Source organism: Ornithorhynchus anatinus, chromosome 2, assembly GCF_004115215.2.
Source record: "Ornithorhynchus anatinus isolate Pmale09 chromosome 2, mOrnAna1.pri.v4, whole genome shotgun sequence".
Lineage (NCBI taxonomy): Eukaryota > Metazoa > Chordata > Mammalia > Monotremata > Ornithorhynchidae > Ornithorhynchus > Ornithorhynchus anatinus.
The window spans coordinates 30,937,739-30,953,932 of NC_041729.1; the positions used below are offsets into that span (position 1 = coordinate 30,937,739).

The following is a 16,194-nucleotide window of genomic DNA, read 5'->3' on the forward strand; positions in this document are numbered from 1 at the left end:
GGACGTGGCAGGGTGGAGCCGAGCTGGGTCCCTTGTGAACGAGCGTCCTGTTGGTGGGATTAGACCGGAAAGCCGCTCAGAGGCGGCCCAGGCCGGGCGGCGTCCGAGACCTCTCGCCCCACCCCGGGACCCCACCCCACCCCACTCACTCCCAGAGGGGGGAAGAATGGCTGCCTAGAAGAAGGGAGACAGACACCATGTGCCAGGTAATATACAAAAAGTTTAATTGGGTACAAACATCTTTAATGTTTAAGAAGCTGAGTCCTCAGGCTTCGCCGCACAAGTTGGTTTTTATCTTTTTTAAAAAAATCTCTATACAATTCAGGGAGGCAGAAACCTGAGGCGCCCAGACATACACAAACATGTACAAATAACTTACATGATAATTTCCCCCCGCCAGCCCGGGGACCGGGAGAAAGAGGGGACAGGCCTGTGCCTGAGTTTCCTTGGTTGATTCCGAACCCTCTGCGACCAACTCCTCACAGAGAGCGGGAGGGGAGGAGGGTCTGCAGCCGGCCCGGGCCCTGCGCCCGCCCGCCGCCGGCTCCGCGGCCCGGCAGCGGCCGGTGCCGGAGATCCTGGCGCGCGGGCGGAGGAGGGGTGAGAGCGAGAGCGGGGCCGGGGGCCTCGGGGCCCGCTTCAGGCTGAGGCCTTGAGCCGGGCCCCGGCCGACTTGGAGCTGAGCAGCTTGTCCACCATGGTGCGGGCGTAGCGGAGCCGGTTGGCCAGCTCCCGGCAGCAGCCGTGCTCCTCGATGAGGCTCAGCTTGTACGTCCGGAAGTCGCGCTTCTCGTCGATGTACGTCACGGCCGCCATCAGGGGACACAGGATCAGCTTCGTGTGATCCTGCCGGGGAGCGACGGGCCCAGGACCGTCAGGACCCTCGCCCGCCCACCCGTCTCTCTCCCCAGGAGGGGCAGGTGCTGTTGCCGGCTCCACCATCTTCCCTGCACGGCTAGGTTGGGCCCGGTCCCAGGGGCGGTCCCAGGAAAGGGGTGGCAGGGGCGGGGGCACGGGACTGCTTCGTTTCCTTCACCTCATTAGTCCTGCTAAGCCAGGCCTTAGGCTGCTCCCAAATATCATCCTCTGCTGCTAGTAACCCGGGGAGGGAGCCCCACTAGTAAGACGAGAAATCTACTGGGGGATGGAGCCGCCCGAGCCCAGGTCTGGTCCCCGAGTCTCAGCCTGACCCACGGTTTAGGTAATAAGAACTAACCCAGGTTCCAAACGAGCTAGGACCCAGAGGGGGTGACTTGTGTCTCCCCTGTTCTGGAGCTCCCCGGGCTTTTTGCCCAAACACTGCCCCTCCCCGCTGCCGGCAGCGGTGGAGCCGGCTCTCGAAGGGTGGTCCCAGGGCTAACGAGGCTGCTGCTGCAGCGGATTTAGGCAGTCACGCTGGGGAACACGGCCGGACGGAGCCAAGTCTCCCGGGACCCCTGGAAGGGGATGGCGAGACGGGGGCACCGGCGACCTCTCCACCTGCGAGGGGAGGGAGGACGTTCACTCTCGGCGGGAAGATAGATAAACAAGTGCGGGAAGAAGGAGAGCGCCTGGCCGGAGGATAGAGCAGCTGGGCTAGAGCCAGCTACCAAGGAGGGGCCCTAACGCAGGCGGGGAGGGCAGAGGGAGCAGCAGCCGGCCCAGACCCCGAGGCGGTGCCCCGGGACGGGGTGGCGAGGTGGGGCGCGGGAGCTCACCTGGAAGAAGTTGATCTGCACGGTGCCGTTGCTCAGGTGCAGGACGATGGCGCTGCGGGTGCGGAACCAGGTGCGCAGGTAGGGGAGACGGGCCAGCTCGTCTCCCTCCCGCGGGGTGATGTTGGCCCCGGCCTTGAGCAGGTGCTCGCTCATGTAGTTGCGGAAGTACTTGAGCAGCGTGATCTGCGGGGGTCGGGGACGCCGTTCAGCCAGAGCCCGGACAGAGCGGGGCCGGCGAGCGATATCGTTTTGCGGCCCGGACCTGACCTCGCCTCTGCCAGCGGCGGCTTGGGGACCGAACCCCACGCAGCCCGGGGTCGCTGACCCGCAAGGCAAATGGGCACGTGTGGGGTGGCTTCCCCCGCACTGAGGCCCGGAGCGGACTGGCCCAGTGTCCGGCCCGCGCCATAGCGAACGGGCCCACTCGGAGCTGAGTCTCCTGCCCCTTCCGGCTGGGGCCGAGGGGCTGGAGGGGCCGGAGGGGCTCCCCCGCTCCAAGCCTGGCTGGGGTGCGGGCTTACACAGGCCACCCTGGGACATTTCCCATCCAACTCAGTCCCGGGTCCCCCCGGCCCGAACTCCAGTCTCAGTACCGGCCGTGACACACTAGAACGACCCATCTCTCCTCCCTCCCTCCCTCCCCAAGTCAAATGGGGAGACAGACAGGGCCCCCCGGCCTGGAGGAGGGGATCCCACAAGCCGGCTCCCTCGGGAACCACTCACTCGGCCCAGAGAGCGTTTTCCCAGCTCCTGCCAGCAGCCCCCCAAGCAAATGCCCCTCACCCTTCCTAGCTAAAGCCAAAGAGCGCATGTTATGAAGGAGGGTTTGAGGGGGTCCCCACTCGGTCCTCCCCCTTTGACGCAGGGCCTGAAACTCCCCCTACCCTCCAAAGGTGTCAGGACTCAGGACCGGCCCCGCCCACCCACCCAAGTAGCCCAGGGCCTCCGACAGGCCCAACCGGGCCCCGTGGCTGGTCCGCCCCTCTTCTCCTGCCCAACCCACGCCGTGTCCTTGACGTCCAAACCTCCCCCTTACCTTCTTGGTGAGCGTGGAGGGGTAGGAGCGCACGGTGAGGTAGGACTCGGTGCCGTCCTGCTCGATGTACTGCAGGCTGTCCCCGTCGTTGTACATGATGAGCCGCGTGGAGTCGTTGAACAAGACGCCCACGCTGTTGTCACACAGCTGGTAGCCTGGGCCGGGGAGGTGGGCCCGCACGGGCCCAACGGTTACTCAAGCAGAAGCCAGGCACCTACTAGGATGGGGGCCCGGACCAGCTGTCCACCCTCCCAGCTGGCTGGGTGGCAGAGGCCTTGGCCTTCCAGCGACCCATCTCCATCAGCTCCCGGCACGGCCCCGGGAGAGGACCGACTCCGGCTGCCGGTTGACCTCTGGGGTCGAGATGCGCACGCCCACACAAACGCCCACCCCTCCGCCCCACTGCCGGGGGTTCTGAGTGGAAAGACTGCCACGGTCAGGAGCGCAGTCCTCCACTCCCTTCTCTCGCACTGTTCTTCCTCAGCTCCACCGCCCTCCCTTGTTGCTCGGGGACGACCTACCCCTTGCTGCCCTTGGGAGGAGGCGACTTTGGTGGCTAGTCTATCCATCTGGAAAAAGAGAAGGGGCGAGGAGACCTACCTAAGCCATATTTGTCTGAGTAGTCCACCCATTTGCTGACCCAGAAGATGGGGTTGCAGGCGGGGTCCTCGGCCTCCTCTGGAACACAAGAAGAACAGGAGTTGAGGCGCAGAGACGAGCGGCGGCGTGAACACGTCACCTCGGGAACCTCCTGGGTGTCTCGTGCTGGGCGACCGCCCACCTGCTCCCCGAGGGGAGGGTGAGCCCCCTCGCCTCGAGCCGGCCAGGCGTCCCGCTCGTCGAGAGGCACAGCAGAGCCCCCGGTCCTCACCTTGCTTCACCAGCCTCCGCTCAGAGGGCTTGGCCACATTGACGGTCGTCAGCTGCTGCAGCATTTCGGGGAGGTGGTAATCCGCGGGCTCGCCCTGCTCCCGGGGGGCTGCCTCCTCCTTTTCCGGCACCTTCTCTACCACGGGGCTGTCCAGTCCTGGTTGGAGGGAGGAACCGAGGCAGCCGTTTGAGGGACAGTGGCAACAGGACGCCCGGGTGGGGATCCCAGACGGCCCCCAAGGCCTGGCGGGGTGGGGAAGGGTGGGGGAAATCAGGCAGTCAGGAGTGGCTGGGGGAAATCACGAACAGAGCAGAGGGAGGCCGAGGGGAGTCAGTGGTTACTGATGGGGAAGGGAAGGTACTTGGAGGATCTGGGCATGGAGAAGGGAAGAGAACCCTAATCGGGAAGGGCACTGAATAAACTGGAGTTCAAACAGGAAGGGGAGGGGAGGATGGGGGGTGAAGCAGGCAAGAAAAAGCACCCAGGATCCAGAAAAAGCACACTTTCTCCAGCAAAAACAGGACCCTCCAGAACCCCAAATGCTAACTCTGCCAAACTGGCCTCTGACAACTCAACTCCATCCCGACATCCCCTCTGCCCGCGTGAAGGTAATGATAATTGTGGTATCTGTTAAGTGCTTACTATGTGCCGAGCATAGTACTAAGCACTGGGGGAGATACAAGATGATCGGGTTGGACACAGTCCCTGTCCCATATAGGGGTCACAGTCCTTATCCCCCTTTTACAGATGAGGGAACTGAGGCCCAGAGAAGTGAAGCAACTTGCCCAAGGTCGCACAGCATACAAGTGGCAGAGCCAGGATTAGAACCCGGGTCCTCTGACTTCCAGGCCTGCGGTCTATCCACTAAGTCACGCAAGCCAGGTTGGGCCAGGGTAGGAGGGGATGGCCACAGACACCAACCAGCTGGCCCTGAAAACGGTTTCCAAAGGCACCTCCTTCCTCAAAGGAGTGGTGGCGGGGGCCTTTCTTTCAGATGCTTCTTTTAGAGAAGCAGTGCGACCTAATGGATAGAGCACAGGCCCGGGAGTCCCAAGGACCCAGATTCCAATCCCGGCTCTGCCGCTTGACTGCTGTGTGACCTTGCGCAAGTCACTTCACTTCTCTGAGCCTGTGTAAAACGGGGATGAAGACTGTGAGCCCGCTGTGGGACAGGGACGGTGTCCAACCTGATTAGGTTGCATCTACCTCAGCACTTAGTACAATGCCTAGCACATAGTAAGTGCTCAACAAAATACCAATTAATAAAAAAAAAAAAAACCTCTCCCCACACACATCAACCCAGCTATCTGCATTAAAGATAGCGTAGCAACTGTCACCTCTCCTTGGACGAATAAGGAAAAAGGGGGCTTCTTTTACTGCCGAGACAACCCAGGGGTGAGGGCAGGTTGGGGAAAAATTAAAGTCTCTACAATAAAATAGCTTGAAGTTATTTCCCAGGCCTCATTAAGGGCCTCGGCGACTCCTCTTTGAGATGAAGGGGAAGGAGGTAGGGGCCACGGGCGGTCCTTGGGGAGAGGCGGGGAGGGCGGCGAGGGCCCGGCAGCCTCACCTTTGTTGAGGACAGTGAGCGGCTTGCGGCTGCCGTGGTCCAGGCTGTTGGGGGCGATGGAGAACCTGGGGGCGATGGTGAGGCAGGTGGTGGGCAGCCGGGTGGGGATGTAGCCCGAGGTGAAGAACTCGTCGTTGAGCAGCTCGACGATGGTGGGGCGGGTGGCGGGGTCCAGCCGCAGCATCTTCTGGATCAGGGAGGCGGCCACGGGGTTGATGTGCTGGGGTGCGGGACAAAGGAGGGGCGGCGGGATCAGCCCGAGCGCCGGCCAGCCGTAAGCTCGGCCTCCAGACTCTGCGCTCTTCGCGGACAGGGAACGTTTCTGTTTATTGTTGAATTATCCTCTCCCAAGCGCTTAGGACAGTGCTCTGCGCACGGCAAGCGCTCGAGACATACGACTGAACGAATGAACGACAACCCCGGCAGCTCGACGCCGCCAGGATGGCGGCCACACCTCTCCACGGGATCTCAGCATCCCGCCCGTCGTCAGCAACGGCAGCTCGCGGGTTCGGCTGCACAACTAGGGTCGATCACCGACTTCCAGGAAAATAGGAATTCTAGCCAAACAGCTGAGAAGCAGCGTGGCCTACTGGAAAGAGCACAGGCCTGAGAGACAGAGGGCCCTGAGTTCTAAACCCGGGTTCTGGCCCTTGCCTGCTGCGTAACCACGGGCAAGTCACTTCACTTCTCTGTGCCTCATTTCCCTCATCTGCGAAATGGGGATCAAATCCTACTGAATGAATGACAGAGTTAATGCTTAAGTACCGCTAATTACAATTATAATTATTGTAACAAAGGGTCTAAATGACTTCTTCAGGCTTAGGCTAGCAGAGCGGCCATTATCTATGCTGAAGGGTGGTCGTTATCTAAGGCTACAAAATGGTGATCGCGGACCAGCAGGGACGTCAGCGAGCCGGAGAGGCAGAGAGCCCGAGATAGTAAAACCTCCAAAGGAGGGACAGGAGAGGGCGAAGGGGTGGGGGGTGGTTAGAAATGATTTTTGGTCCTAAATCCCGCCTGGATTGCAGGAAAGGAGTCTCTTTTGGGAAGCGCAGGCCCCGTGGGCTTGAGGCGGTGGCTCGTTTCAGTCGGCCTCATTATGGGATCAAAAAGGAAGCAGGGCAGGAAGGTCAGACATGCTTAACTCCAAAGCCCATCGAGCCAAGGATGGGTCTGGCTCCCTGTAGATGTAAGCTCTCTGTGAGCGGGGTTTGGGTCTACTAACTCTATTGCACTGTACTCTTCCAAGCGCTCGGTACATTGCTCTGCACAGAGTAAGCGCTCAATAAATGCCAGATATTGACTGTTCACCCAAAGGTCATCCTAGTTTGGCAGGGCTGGGTGAGCGGGGAATCCAATATGGGAGTCGATAATAATACTGATGGTACTTTTTAAGCACTTACTATGGGCCAAGCACTGTTCTAAGCGCTGGGTTAGATACAGGGTAATCAGACTGTCCCACACAGGGCTCACAGTCTTCATCCCCATTTTACAGATGAGGTCACTCAAGCCCAGAGAAGTGAAGGGACTTGCCCAAAGTCACCCAGCTGACGAGCGGCAGAGCCGGGATTAGAACCCACAACCTCTGATTCCCAAGCCCGGGTTCTTTCCACTAAGCCACGCTGCTTCTCAAATGTATATTTAGCCTGTCCAGGCGGCTTTCCAAACCGTAGAACCTTCCCGACGTTCTGAGCTGTGGAATTCTCCCTACGTTCTAGAGAATCCGGAGCGGAAGGCAGGATTTGAAATCAAAACCTCTGGACAGGTAGGGAGCCCGGCGGGAACCGGGAGCAAAAAAGTCTCCACATGCAGCTCGCTGTCGCCCCGCTGACTCATACTCACCTCGAAGGCAATGCCGGGTGCCCACGTGGGCCCGTTCCCTTCCCCAACCAGGACCTCCTGCCGAGGCGGTAAAACGTGACCCGCTCGGCTACCAAGAAGCCTTCCGAGCCTTACCTTGGGAATGCTGTATTCGTTCTTCTTAATTCTGATATATGTCTCTTTTAAGCAAGATGTTTCAAAGGGCGGTTTGCCTACCAGCAGAGTGTACCTGGAAGCACAAGGGCAGAGGGATCAGTCGGCTAGGGATAAACTCCGTTCCTCCTTAACTCGGGTGGGCTACAACGCCGTTGGGGAATTAGGGAATGTTCTTCGGACGGTGCGCTCCTGTCTCTCTGGGCCCAACACGAGACAACGGCAGAGGAAACAGACAGGCCACACGGCGTAGGAACCGGAGACTCAGCCACCAAAGGTTTCCTTAAAGTTCATCGCGGCTGCAACTCCTGTGTTACAGGACGGCCAGGTTTATATACCCCGGGCTCGGAGGGGACTCTGGCGGATTCTCCCACCTCTCAAAAACGGATCTGAAACTCCTTGAGGGAAGAACCGGCCTTTTATTATTCCACCCCCCCGAACCCACTGCCCCCAGCTCCCGTCCAGTGGCTGTTACTCAAGTGGCACCATAGACTTCCCTCTTTCCTCACTCTCGCTTTCTCCATCTCTCCAAGCTGAAGCTGTTCCCCAGCTCAGGAAGCTAACGGTCCCACCGGTCCCCAGGACTCCAAGTTGGGAGATTAAAGTACCGGGGAGGTAATCGGTGAGTGTAAGAGGTGCTCTCTTTCTCTCTGTCAATATCAACGGAGCATGTTCGAGCTCCAAAATTCCCTTCGCTTTATATTTAATCAAAAATTGCACCCTGAGCACTGATCCACAGTTTCCTTGTGACTCATAGAAGACACCAAGAGGGGCAGTCCATTAACTGTCTTGTCTTTAAGTAACACCTGCTCGTCGGTACTCATTTTCACCATAATGCATCCCTGTTCCAGATGAGGAAACCGAGGCCCAGGGTCACCGCAGAGCCGGGGCTGGAACCCAGGTGGGCTGTGCCCCGGACCCAAGCCCTTTCCACCAGTTCACGTCACCCGTGGGAATTTGGGGCTCTCAGGGCGCCGTCCCCAACACTTGGGGGTCCCTTTGCAGACACCCCGCCGATACGGGGGTCAGAAAGCCCCAACCCCCGGCCCACCTGGGGAGACTGGAACTCCTCCCCGAGGTCTTTGGGGGAAATCAATCGGTGCCATCTCTTGAGCGCTTCCTGTGTGCAAAGCACTGTACTAAGAACTTGGGAGAGTACCATACAACAGAGGTGGAAGACATTCTCTTCTCACAACGACCTCCCAGTCTGGGGGCGGGAGGGGGAGGGCAAGTGGAGATTTTAGAAATGGCTCCAAACCACCCCCCTTCTCCTGAACTTTCTGGCCTCCCGGGGAGCGCCGGCTCAGCTATTTCAGGGCATGTCTGAAGGAGCCACCTCCACCTCTTGTCTGCTGTGTGACCTTGGGCAAGTCACTTCACTTCTCTGGGCCTCAGTTCCCTCATCTGCAAAATAGGGATCGAGACTGTGAGCCCCATGTGGGACAGGGACCGTGTCCAACCCGATTTGCTTGTATCCACCCCAGCACTCAGTACGGTGCCTGGCACAGAGTAAGCACTTAAGTACTAGAATTATTACTATTATTATTACTAATAAGAAGCCAGCAGTCAGCCCAACCCTCAAGTGGGATGTGACGAGGTGAGCAAACCCCAACTTGGACAGACTGTTGGGTGGATTCGAGCCATCATTTGGGCTCAAAACTGCTGGAAACACCAGACCAACCCCTTTCTTGAAGGGGAGTTCTCCCGGAGGGAAAAGGGCGCCCCCGGATTTAAGAAGCTAAGCTCGTCCCAGGTGTCCCCTTCGACCGAGAAGGCCCGGTCACCAAACCCGCCCAACTTCCTGCTAAGTCCTCTGGGAGCTGAGACCCCAGGCGTACTTACATAATACAACCGATGGACCAGACGTCCACTTCAAAGCTGTGTCCCTTCTTGCCCAGGACCTCGGGGGCAATGTAATTGGGTGTTCCACACAGGGTCTTCTTCCGCTCCCCATCATATTCTACTTTGGTGGCCAAGCCAAAGTCACCTTTGGAAAAAGCAGAAAGTCCTCCCTCTGCATCGTCGTGAGTTGGGGCTCCTCCCGAGCCCCCACAGAACACCTCATTCTCCGCCTCCCCACTCAGGTGCCTCCCCCCGGGGTGGCCCCTTTTTCCACTGGGGGCCTGCCTAGCTGGCCTCCCCCCGGGAAATATGACTTCTAGGCCCAGACGCCCGCGTCTCTCTGGCAACCGGGCACCCTGCCCGTGTCTCAGTGCCACTGGCAGGCCACAACGGGCTGCGACTCGGCTCCGGGAAGAGAAACAGCCCTGGGACGGTTGTTCTGGTAGGAGAGTTGTTTGGCTCCGGGGGAAGGAGAAGAAAGGAGGAGAGAAGGAGGAGAGGAGGAGGAGAGGAGGAGGAGAGTGTGTGTGTGTGTGGGTGCACGCGCGTGTGCTGGAAGGGGATAGGGCCCCCACCCACGTGGATCTGGGTTCAGAGGCTGAAGTACCCACCCTGAGGGACTGCAGCATCTGCCCTCTCAACCCTTGCCTTTCCAGGGCCAGACCAGAGGGGTGGGGGCTTAGGAGGCCACGGGGGAGGGATCCAAAGCGGCAGCTAATACTAATGATAATCATTATGGTACTTGTAAAACGTGTCCTATGTGCCAAGTACTGTTCTAAGCGCTTCGGTAGATACAAGTTAATTCGGTTGGACACAATCCCTGTCCCACACGGGGCTCGTTAATCCCCATTTCACAGATGAGGCTCAGAGAAGGTAAGTGAGTTGCCGTAGGTCCCACAGCAGACACGTGCCAGAGCCGGGATTAGAACCCGGGTCCTTCTGACTCCCAGGCCCGTGCTCTATCCATTAAGGCAGGAGCTCTACTTCTGGTCATCCACTGGTGGTGACCGGTCCAGAGGCCCCTCACGGTGGAAGCATCTGCAGGGGAAAACCTCTTCCCTTCCAGCCCTGCCCCCTGGCCTCCGGACAGTCCCCAGACACAGGCCAGGGCCTCAGCAGGGTCCCCTGAATGACACCTAGGGACAGGTGTCCGCAGCCACGGGCCACAGCTTGGCCTCTCTGCAAAGCCCTCCCACTCTTCCTGGCTTCCCTCACTCACCATACCCGCTTCTAATCCCTTTCCCCAAACACAGAGGGGTCTTGAGCCAAGAGGCTCCCCACAAGATGAAGAAGAAACACAAGCCAGTCCCGTTCACGTAAATGACTCTAAATCACCTTACCCCCTCTTGCTTCGCTTCGCTACTCTACTCCAACTCTGCCTGCACACTGCACTCCTCTAACGCTCACCACCTCACCGCACCTCGACCTCATCTATCTCGCCGCCGACCTCTCGCCCACATCCCGCCCTTTGGCCTGGAACGCCCTCCCTCCCCAAATCTGACATACAATGACTCTCCCCCACTTTGAAGCCTTTATCGAAGGCCCATCTCCTCCAAGAGGCCTTCCCTGACTAAGCCCTCCTCTCCTCTCTGCATCATCCTGGCTTGCTCCCTTTGCTCTTCCTCCCTCCCAGCCTCACATCACTTCCATACCTGTCTCTACTTTATTTACAGTAACGTCTGTCTCCCCTCTAGACTGCAAGCTCGTTGCGGGGAGGGGATGTGTCTGTTATATTCTTATGCTGTACTCTCCCAAGCGCTTAGTACGGTCTCTGCACTCAGTAAGCGCTCACTAAATACGATTGAGCGATTCTGGTCGTTCCCCCTGCTCTCTGTCCCCCACCCCAATTCAGGAAGGGGGCCCAGCTGGCACCCAAAACCAGCAGGCGAGGCCCTGTCACCCTACAGAAGCAAGTCTTCTTTCAGTTCTCGAACCAGGGGTGTCCGGCTAAGGGGCGAGAATCGGACTGATCCAAGACCAGGTTTCCGCCAGCGTGTCTTCTTCTGCCTTGTTTCTGAGCACTCCCATGTTCAGACGAGAGAAGGTGGAGCTAAGGGCTTCATGGCAGGGAGCGGAGGGAAGCCATCTGCATTCACAAGAGACCCTCCGGGCCTCCGCTTACGCTCGACGATATGGTCTGACTCTAGGGTTCCCTACTCTGGGAGACAGATTTCTCAAGATTTTTGAACCTGGATGGCATTTTAACCTCTTTTTAGGGTGCCACTTAAGGGACGCTCTGCTCCCACCCTCTAAACAGGGGACTCTTGGATTGTTAATGAGGTGGACATCCCCTCGCTTCTATTCATTGTTATTGTTTTTGTCTGTCTCCCCCGATTAGACTGTCAGCCCGTCAATGGGCAGGGACGGTCTCTATCTGTTGCCGAATTGTACTTTCTAAGCGCTTAGTACAGTGCTCTGCACATAGTAAGCGCTCAATAAATACTATTCAATGAGTGAATGAGCTGCAGCGTGGCTTCGTGGCAAGAGCCCGGGCTTGGGAGCCAGAAGACCCGAGTTCTAATCCCGGCCCTGCCACTTGTCTTCGGTGTGACCTTGGGCAAGTCATTTCACTTCTCTGCGCCTCAGTTACCTCGTCTGTAAAATGGGGATTAAGACTGTGAGCTCCATGTGGGAGAACCTGAAGACCTTGTATCTACCCCCGTGCTTTGAATGGTGCTTGCTTGGCACATAGCAATAATAAACACCATTATTATCATTATTATTATGAGTGAAATACCATTATTATTATTATTATTGAGTGGGAGAGACAGCTGAGGGGTCAGAATGAAAAGTTAAACTACTTGCGGGGGCCTAGCGAATACAACTCTAAAGTTTGCTGTTCAACCTGATTTACTCGTATCTACCCCAGTCCTTAGTAGAGTGCCTGGCCCGTAGTCAGCAGCTGACAGCGCAATTATTAAACGTTTGGACAGTACTCTGCACTAGTAAGAGCAATAAAGTCTAGCGACTGCTTATGGCACTTTAAAGGTTTGCTGACTTTGCCGGCTCCCACCGCCCTAAAGGCGGCTCCAGACTTAAAAGCTGACATCTTTTTTCCAAGAGAGATCGAGCCGGAGGGAGCCGGGGTCCTTGCAAAGTTGGCAATGAGGTCTTAGTCACGCACTCCGGTCACTGGGGAGGAGTCAAAGGTTTCAAGAAAGAAAGTGAAAAGAGCAGCCCACAGGATGAACTCTTGCAAATGACGGTATTGCAGGGCACTGTATGAAGTGCTCAGGAGAGTCCACGAGAGTAGAGGTAGCACATTCCCTGCCACAAGGAACTTTCGGTCTAAAGGAGGAAGTTCCAGCCTAGAGGAGGAGCAGCTCCTATTAGTCTGTTTAAAATGGAGGGCTGCGTTAGATTTTACCAGGCTGATCCTGAACCTCTCGTCCAAGGGCATGGCTTTTCAATCAGTGCTATTTATTACTGTAGTCCTGTCTAATACTATTAAGCCCTTACTGTGTGCAGAGCAGTGTACTAAGAACTTGGGGAGGGCACAATAGTCGTTAGACAGGATCCCCGCCCTCAAGGAGCGGACAACCTAGAGGGAGAGACGGACACAAAACGAAATTACTGGTGCATTCATTCCCTTTGTAAGCCCAGGGGATTTCCTTTCGAGCAAGGCGGCAGCCTTATCTCTAGGGCTTCTCTTTGGTCTGCCCGATGGGCTGCTAAGAAGGGGAAGGTCCCCGGGCTCCGGCTTGTCCTGACCTATTTTCACCTCCATGTCATCGTTGAGGAAGAGGTTGCCCAGCTTGAGGTCCCGGTGGATGACACGGGTGCGGTGCAGGTACTGGCAGCCCAGGATGATCTGGCGCAGGTAGTAGCGGGCCTCCGGCTCCGTCACGGCCTTCCGCCGCTTATGCAGCTCCAGCAAAGACTACGGGACAAGAGGAGAGAAGAGGAGAGGGGGGAGGAGACGAGGAGAGGGAAGAGGAGACGAAGAGGGGAGGGGAGAGGTGAGAGGGGAGAGGGAGAGGAGATGAGGAGAAAGGAGGGGAGAAGAGGAGAGGAGAAAGGAGAGGAGAAGAGGAGAGAAGAGAGGACGGGAGAGGAGAGGAGAAGAGAGAAGAGGAGGAGGAGGAGAAGAGGAGAGAAGAGGAGGAGAGAAGAAGGAGAGGAAGAGAGGCGAGTAGAAGAGACAGGAAGGCAGAAAAGGGGAGGGGAGAAGAAAAGGGGAGGGAAGCAGAAAAGGGGAGGGAAGCAGACAAGGGGAGGGAAGAAGAAAAGGGGAGGGGAGAGGAGGGGAGAGAAGGGCAGAGGCCAAAGCAGTGAATGCCCCATCTCATCTCATTTCATTTCTCCCTTGAGCCTTCCTCCCTTTCCCAGCCCCACCGCCCTTCCCTCCATAGCTGTCACCGTATCGATTTGGTATCGATGTCCGCCCGCCCCCCCCGCCGGAGAGGAGCCCCCCCGGGGGGGGGGGGGGGGACGGGGCCCGCCTCTCCCTCTGCTTGGCCTGTCCTCTCCCCACCGCTTAGGTCGGGGCTCCGCACATCGATTCATTCATTCGATCGTATTTATCGAGCGCTGACTCCGGGCAGAGCGCTGGACTACGCGCTTGGAATGCACAAATGGGGAACAGAGAGAGAGAGAGAGAGAGAGAGAGAGAGAGAGAGAGAGAGAGAGACAGTCCCCGCCCTTGGAAGGGCTTACAATCTGATGGACAGCAGTGGGCGCTGCATACATAGGCCCGAATCAACGGAGTCAATGGGGGGGGGTCAGTGGGCGCTGCATACATAGGCCCGAATCAACGGAGTCAATTGGGGGGGGGGGGTCAGTGGGCGCTCCATACATAGGCCCGAATCAACGGGGTCAATGGGGGGGGTCAGTGGGCGCTCCATACATAGGCCCGAATGAACGGAGTCGATGGGGGGGGTCAGTGGGTGCTGCATACGTAGGCTCGAATGAACGGAGTCAATGGGGGGGGGGTCAGTGGGCGCTGCATACGTAGGCCCGAATGAACGGAGTCGATGGGGGGGGTCAGTGGGCGCTGCATACATAGGCTCGAATCAACGGAGTCAATGGGGGGGGGTCAGTGGACGCTGCATACATAGGCCCGAATGAACAGAGTCGATGGGGGGCGTCAGTGGGCGCTGCATACATAGGCTCGAATCAACGGAGTCAATGGGGGGGGTCCCCTCCTCCCCCCGCCCCTCCCCCCCCGGTTGGGGCCCCGCCCCTTTGTAACATTCAAACTCTGGGCGTTTCCGACCCCCCCCCCAAAAGCTCCATTTCGGGGCGCGCTCGGCCCCCCCCCCCCGCCCCCGGCCGGCCCCGCTCCTTGGGGGAGCGGCCTCCTGGCGCGGTGCACTGCCCCGAGCGCTCGGGCCCCTCTCCGCGAGCGGTCCCTGCCCGTCCCCGTCCCCGTCCCCGTCCCCGTCCCCCGCCGCTCACCCGCCTCCGACAGAGCTCCAGCACCACGAAGACGAAGTCGCTGTCCTCGAAGAAGCAGTGGAAGCCCACCACGTGCCGGTGGAGCAGGCTCTTGTGGATGGAGATCTCCATGGACATCTTCTCCTTCTGGTGCGGCTTGAGCAGCAGGGACTTGGGCACGATCTTGCCGGCGAACACCTCCTTGCTGTCCAGGTCGGTGATCTCGAAGCACTTGGCGAAGCCGCCCTTGCCCAGGAAGCGTCCGCGGAGGAAGCGGCGGCGGGAGCGGGGGTCCACCAGCACCTCGGGGATCTCCTTGGCGGCGGAGGCGGAGGCGGAGGCGGCGTTGGTGGCGGCGTTGGTGGCGGCGTTGGCGTTGGCGTTGGCGTTGGCGTGGCTGCTGCTGCTGCTGCTGCTGGCGACGGCGGCGGCTCCGGTCCCCCCGGGCTTGGCGGGCTCCGCGCCGTGCGGCCGCAGCGGCCCCTTTCCCGGAACGGCGTTCATGCTGCGGCGGAGGACGGACGAGGAGGACGGACGAGGAGGACGGACGAGGAGGACGGAGGACGGACGGACCAGGACGAGGACGAGGACGAGGACGGAACGTGTCGCGGCGGATTCAAACTCGGAGCCGGGGAACGTTAGCCCGCCCCGCCCCGCGCTCATTGGCCGCGCCGATTTAAAATCCAAACAGCGCCCGCCCCGCGCGGGGCACCATGGGACCGCCGCTGACGTCACGCACGGGCCCCGCCCCCCTCCGCCCCCCTCCGCCCCCCCCTCAACAAAAACCTCATTCACTTGAGCTCTAAGCCCGCCGAGGCCCCCGTCCTCCTTTAAGGGAGAATGTTGGTATTTGTTAAGCGCTTACTCTGGGCCGAGCACCGTTCTGAGCGCTGGGGGAGACCCAGGGGGATCAGGCTGTCCCCCGGGGGGGCTCACAATTTGAATCCCCATTTTTACAGAGGAGGGAACTGAGGCCCAGAGAAGCGAGGTGACTTGCCCACAGTCCCCCAGCTGACAAGTGGCGGAGCCGGGATTCGAACCCATGACCTCTGACTGACTCCCAAACCCGGGCTCTTGCCACGGAGCCACGCTGCTTCTCGTGAGACTTTAAAGTCTCACCCTCCCTCAACAAAAACTTTATTGAGCCCTGACAGATCGTCCTTGAAAGTCTCCCCCCCCCCGGCCCCCGCCGCCCAACAAAAACTTTCTTGGGCCCCGCCCCCCCGTCCCGTCCGCCTTTAAATGGCCTCCTCCCCCTCCTCCTCAACAAAAACTTTATTGAGCTCTAAGCCGCCGAGGCCCCGCCCCCGTCCTCTTTGAAACCGTCTCACACTCCCCCCTCCCCTCAACAAAAACTTTATTGGGCCCCAGGCCCGCCGAGGCCCCGCCCCCGTCCTCCTTGAAATCGCCTCATTTTCCCTCTCCCTTCAACAAAAACTTTATCGGGCACACGAGGGCGACAGAGGGAGAAGGCCCCCCCCCCCCTCCCCCCCACACCGCCTTTCAATCGCCTCGCTCCCCTCAACAAAAACTTTATTGGGAAGCAGGCCCGCCCAGGCCCCGCCCAGGCCCCGCCCTGCCTTTAAATAATACGGTGGAGCTTGGTTAAGCGCTTGGTATTCATTCCCTCTTCCTCTGTGCAGGGCACGGTCCTAAGCGCTGGGGTAGATCCGGAGTCCTCAGGTTGTCCCCCGTGAGGCTCCCAGGCTTCATCCCCATTTTCCAGATGAGGGAACTGAGGCCCAGAGCAAGTGAAGTGAAATAGTCATAGATAATAGTAACGTTGGTATTTGTTAAGCGCTTACTCTGGGCAGGGCGCTGCTCTATA

General features: G+C 58.9%; 1 protein-coding gene across 1 annotated transcript; it reads right to left on the bottom strand.

Moving 5' to 3' along the window:
• Positions 1-200: 200 nt before the first annotated feature.
• On the bottom strand, positions 201-15,034 carry PLK1 (polo like kinase 1). The gene is made up of 10 exons (XM_029058740.2): positions 14,388-15,034; positions 12,702-12,870; positions 8,991-9,135; positions 7,131-7,224; positions 5,175-5,394; positions 3,605-3,760; positions 3,334-3,411; positions 2,734-2,888; positions 1,698-1,880; positions 201-846 (listed from the first exon to the last, which is right to left on the bottom strand). Exons 1-10 carry the CDS (start codon positions 15,027-15,029, stop codon positions 640-642), a joined length of 2,049 nt encoding a protein of 682 aa, XP_028914573.2. The 5' UTR covers positions 15,030-15,034; the 3' UTR covers positions 201-639.
• Positions 15,035-16,194: the final 1,160 nt, after the last annotated feature.

What these genes read in the sequence shown, in the direction of transcription:
- PLK1 (XM_029058740.2), bottom strand. Translation starts at nt 15,029, where the DNA reads ATGAGCGCGGGGCGGGGCGGGCTAACGTTCCCCGGCTCCGAGTTTGAA. An exon ending in GCTCACTGTCCTCAACAAAG is followed by an intron (nt 3,761 to 5,174) that starts GTGAGGCTGCCG and finishes CCCTCCAACCAG; the next exon opens with GACTGGACAGCCCCGTGGTA. An exon ending in GCGGAGGCTGGTGAAGCAAG is followed by an intron (nt 3,412 to 3,604) that starts GTGAGGACCGGG and finishes CTTGTGTTCCAG; the next exon opens with AGGAGGCCGAGGACCCCGCC.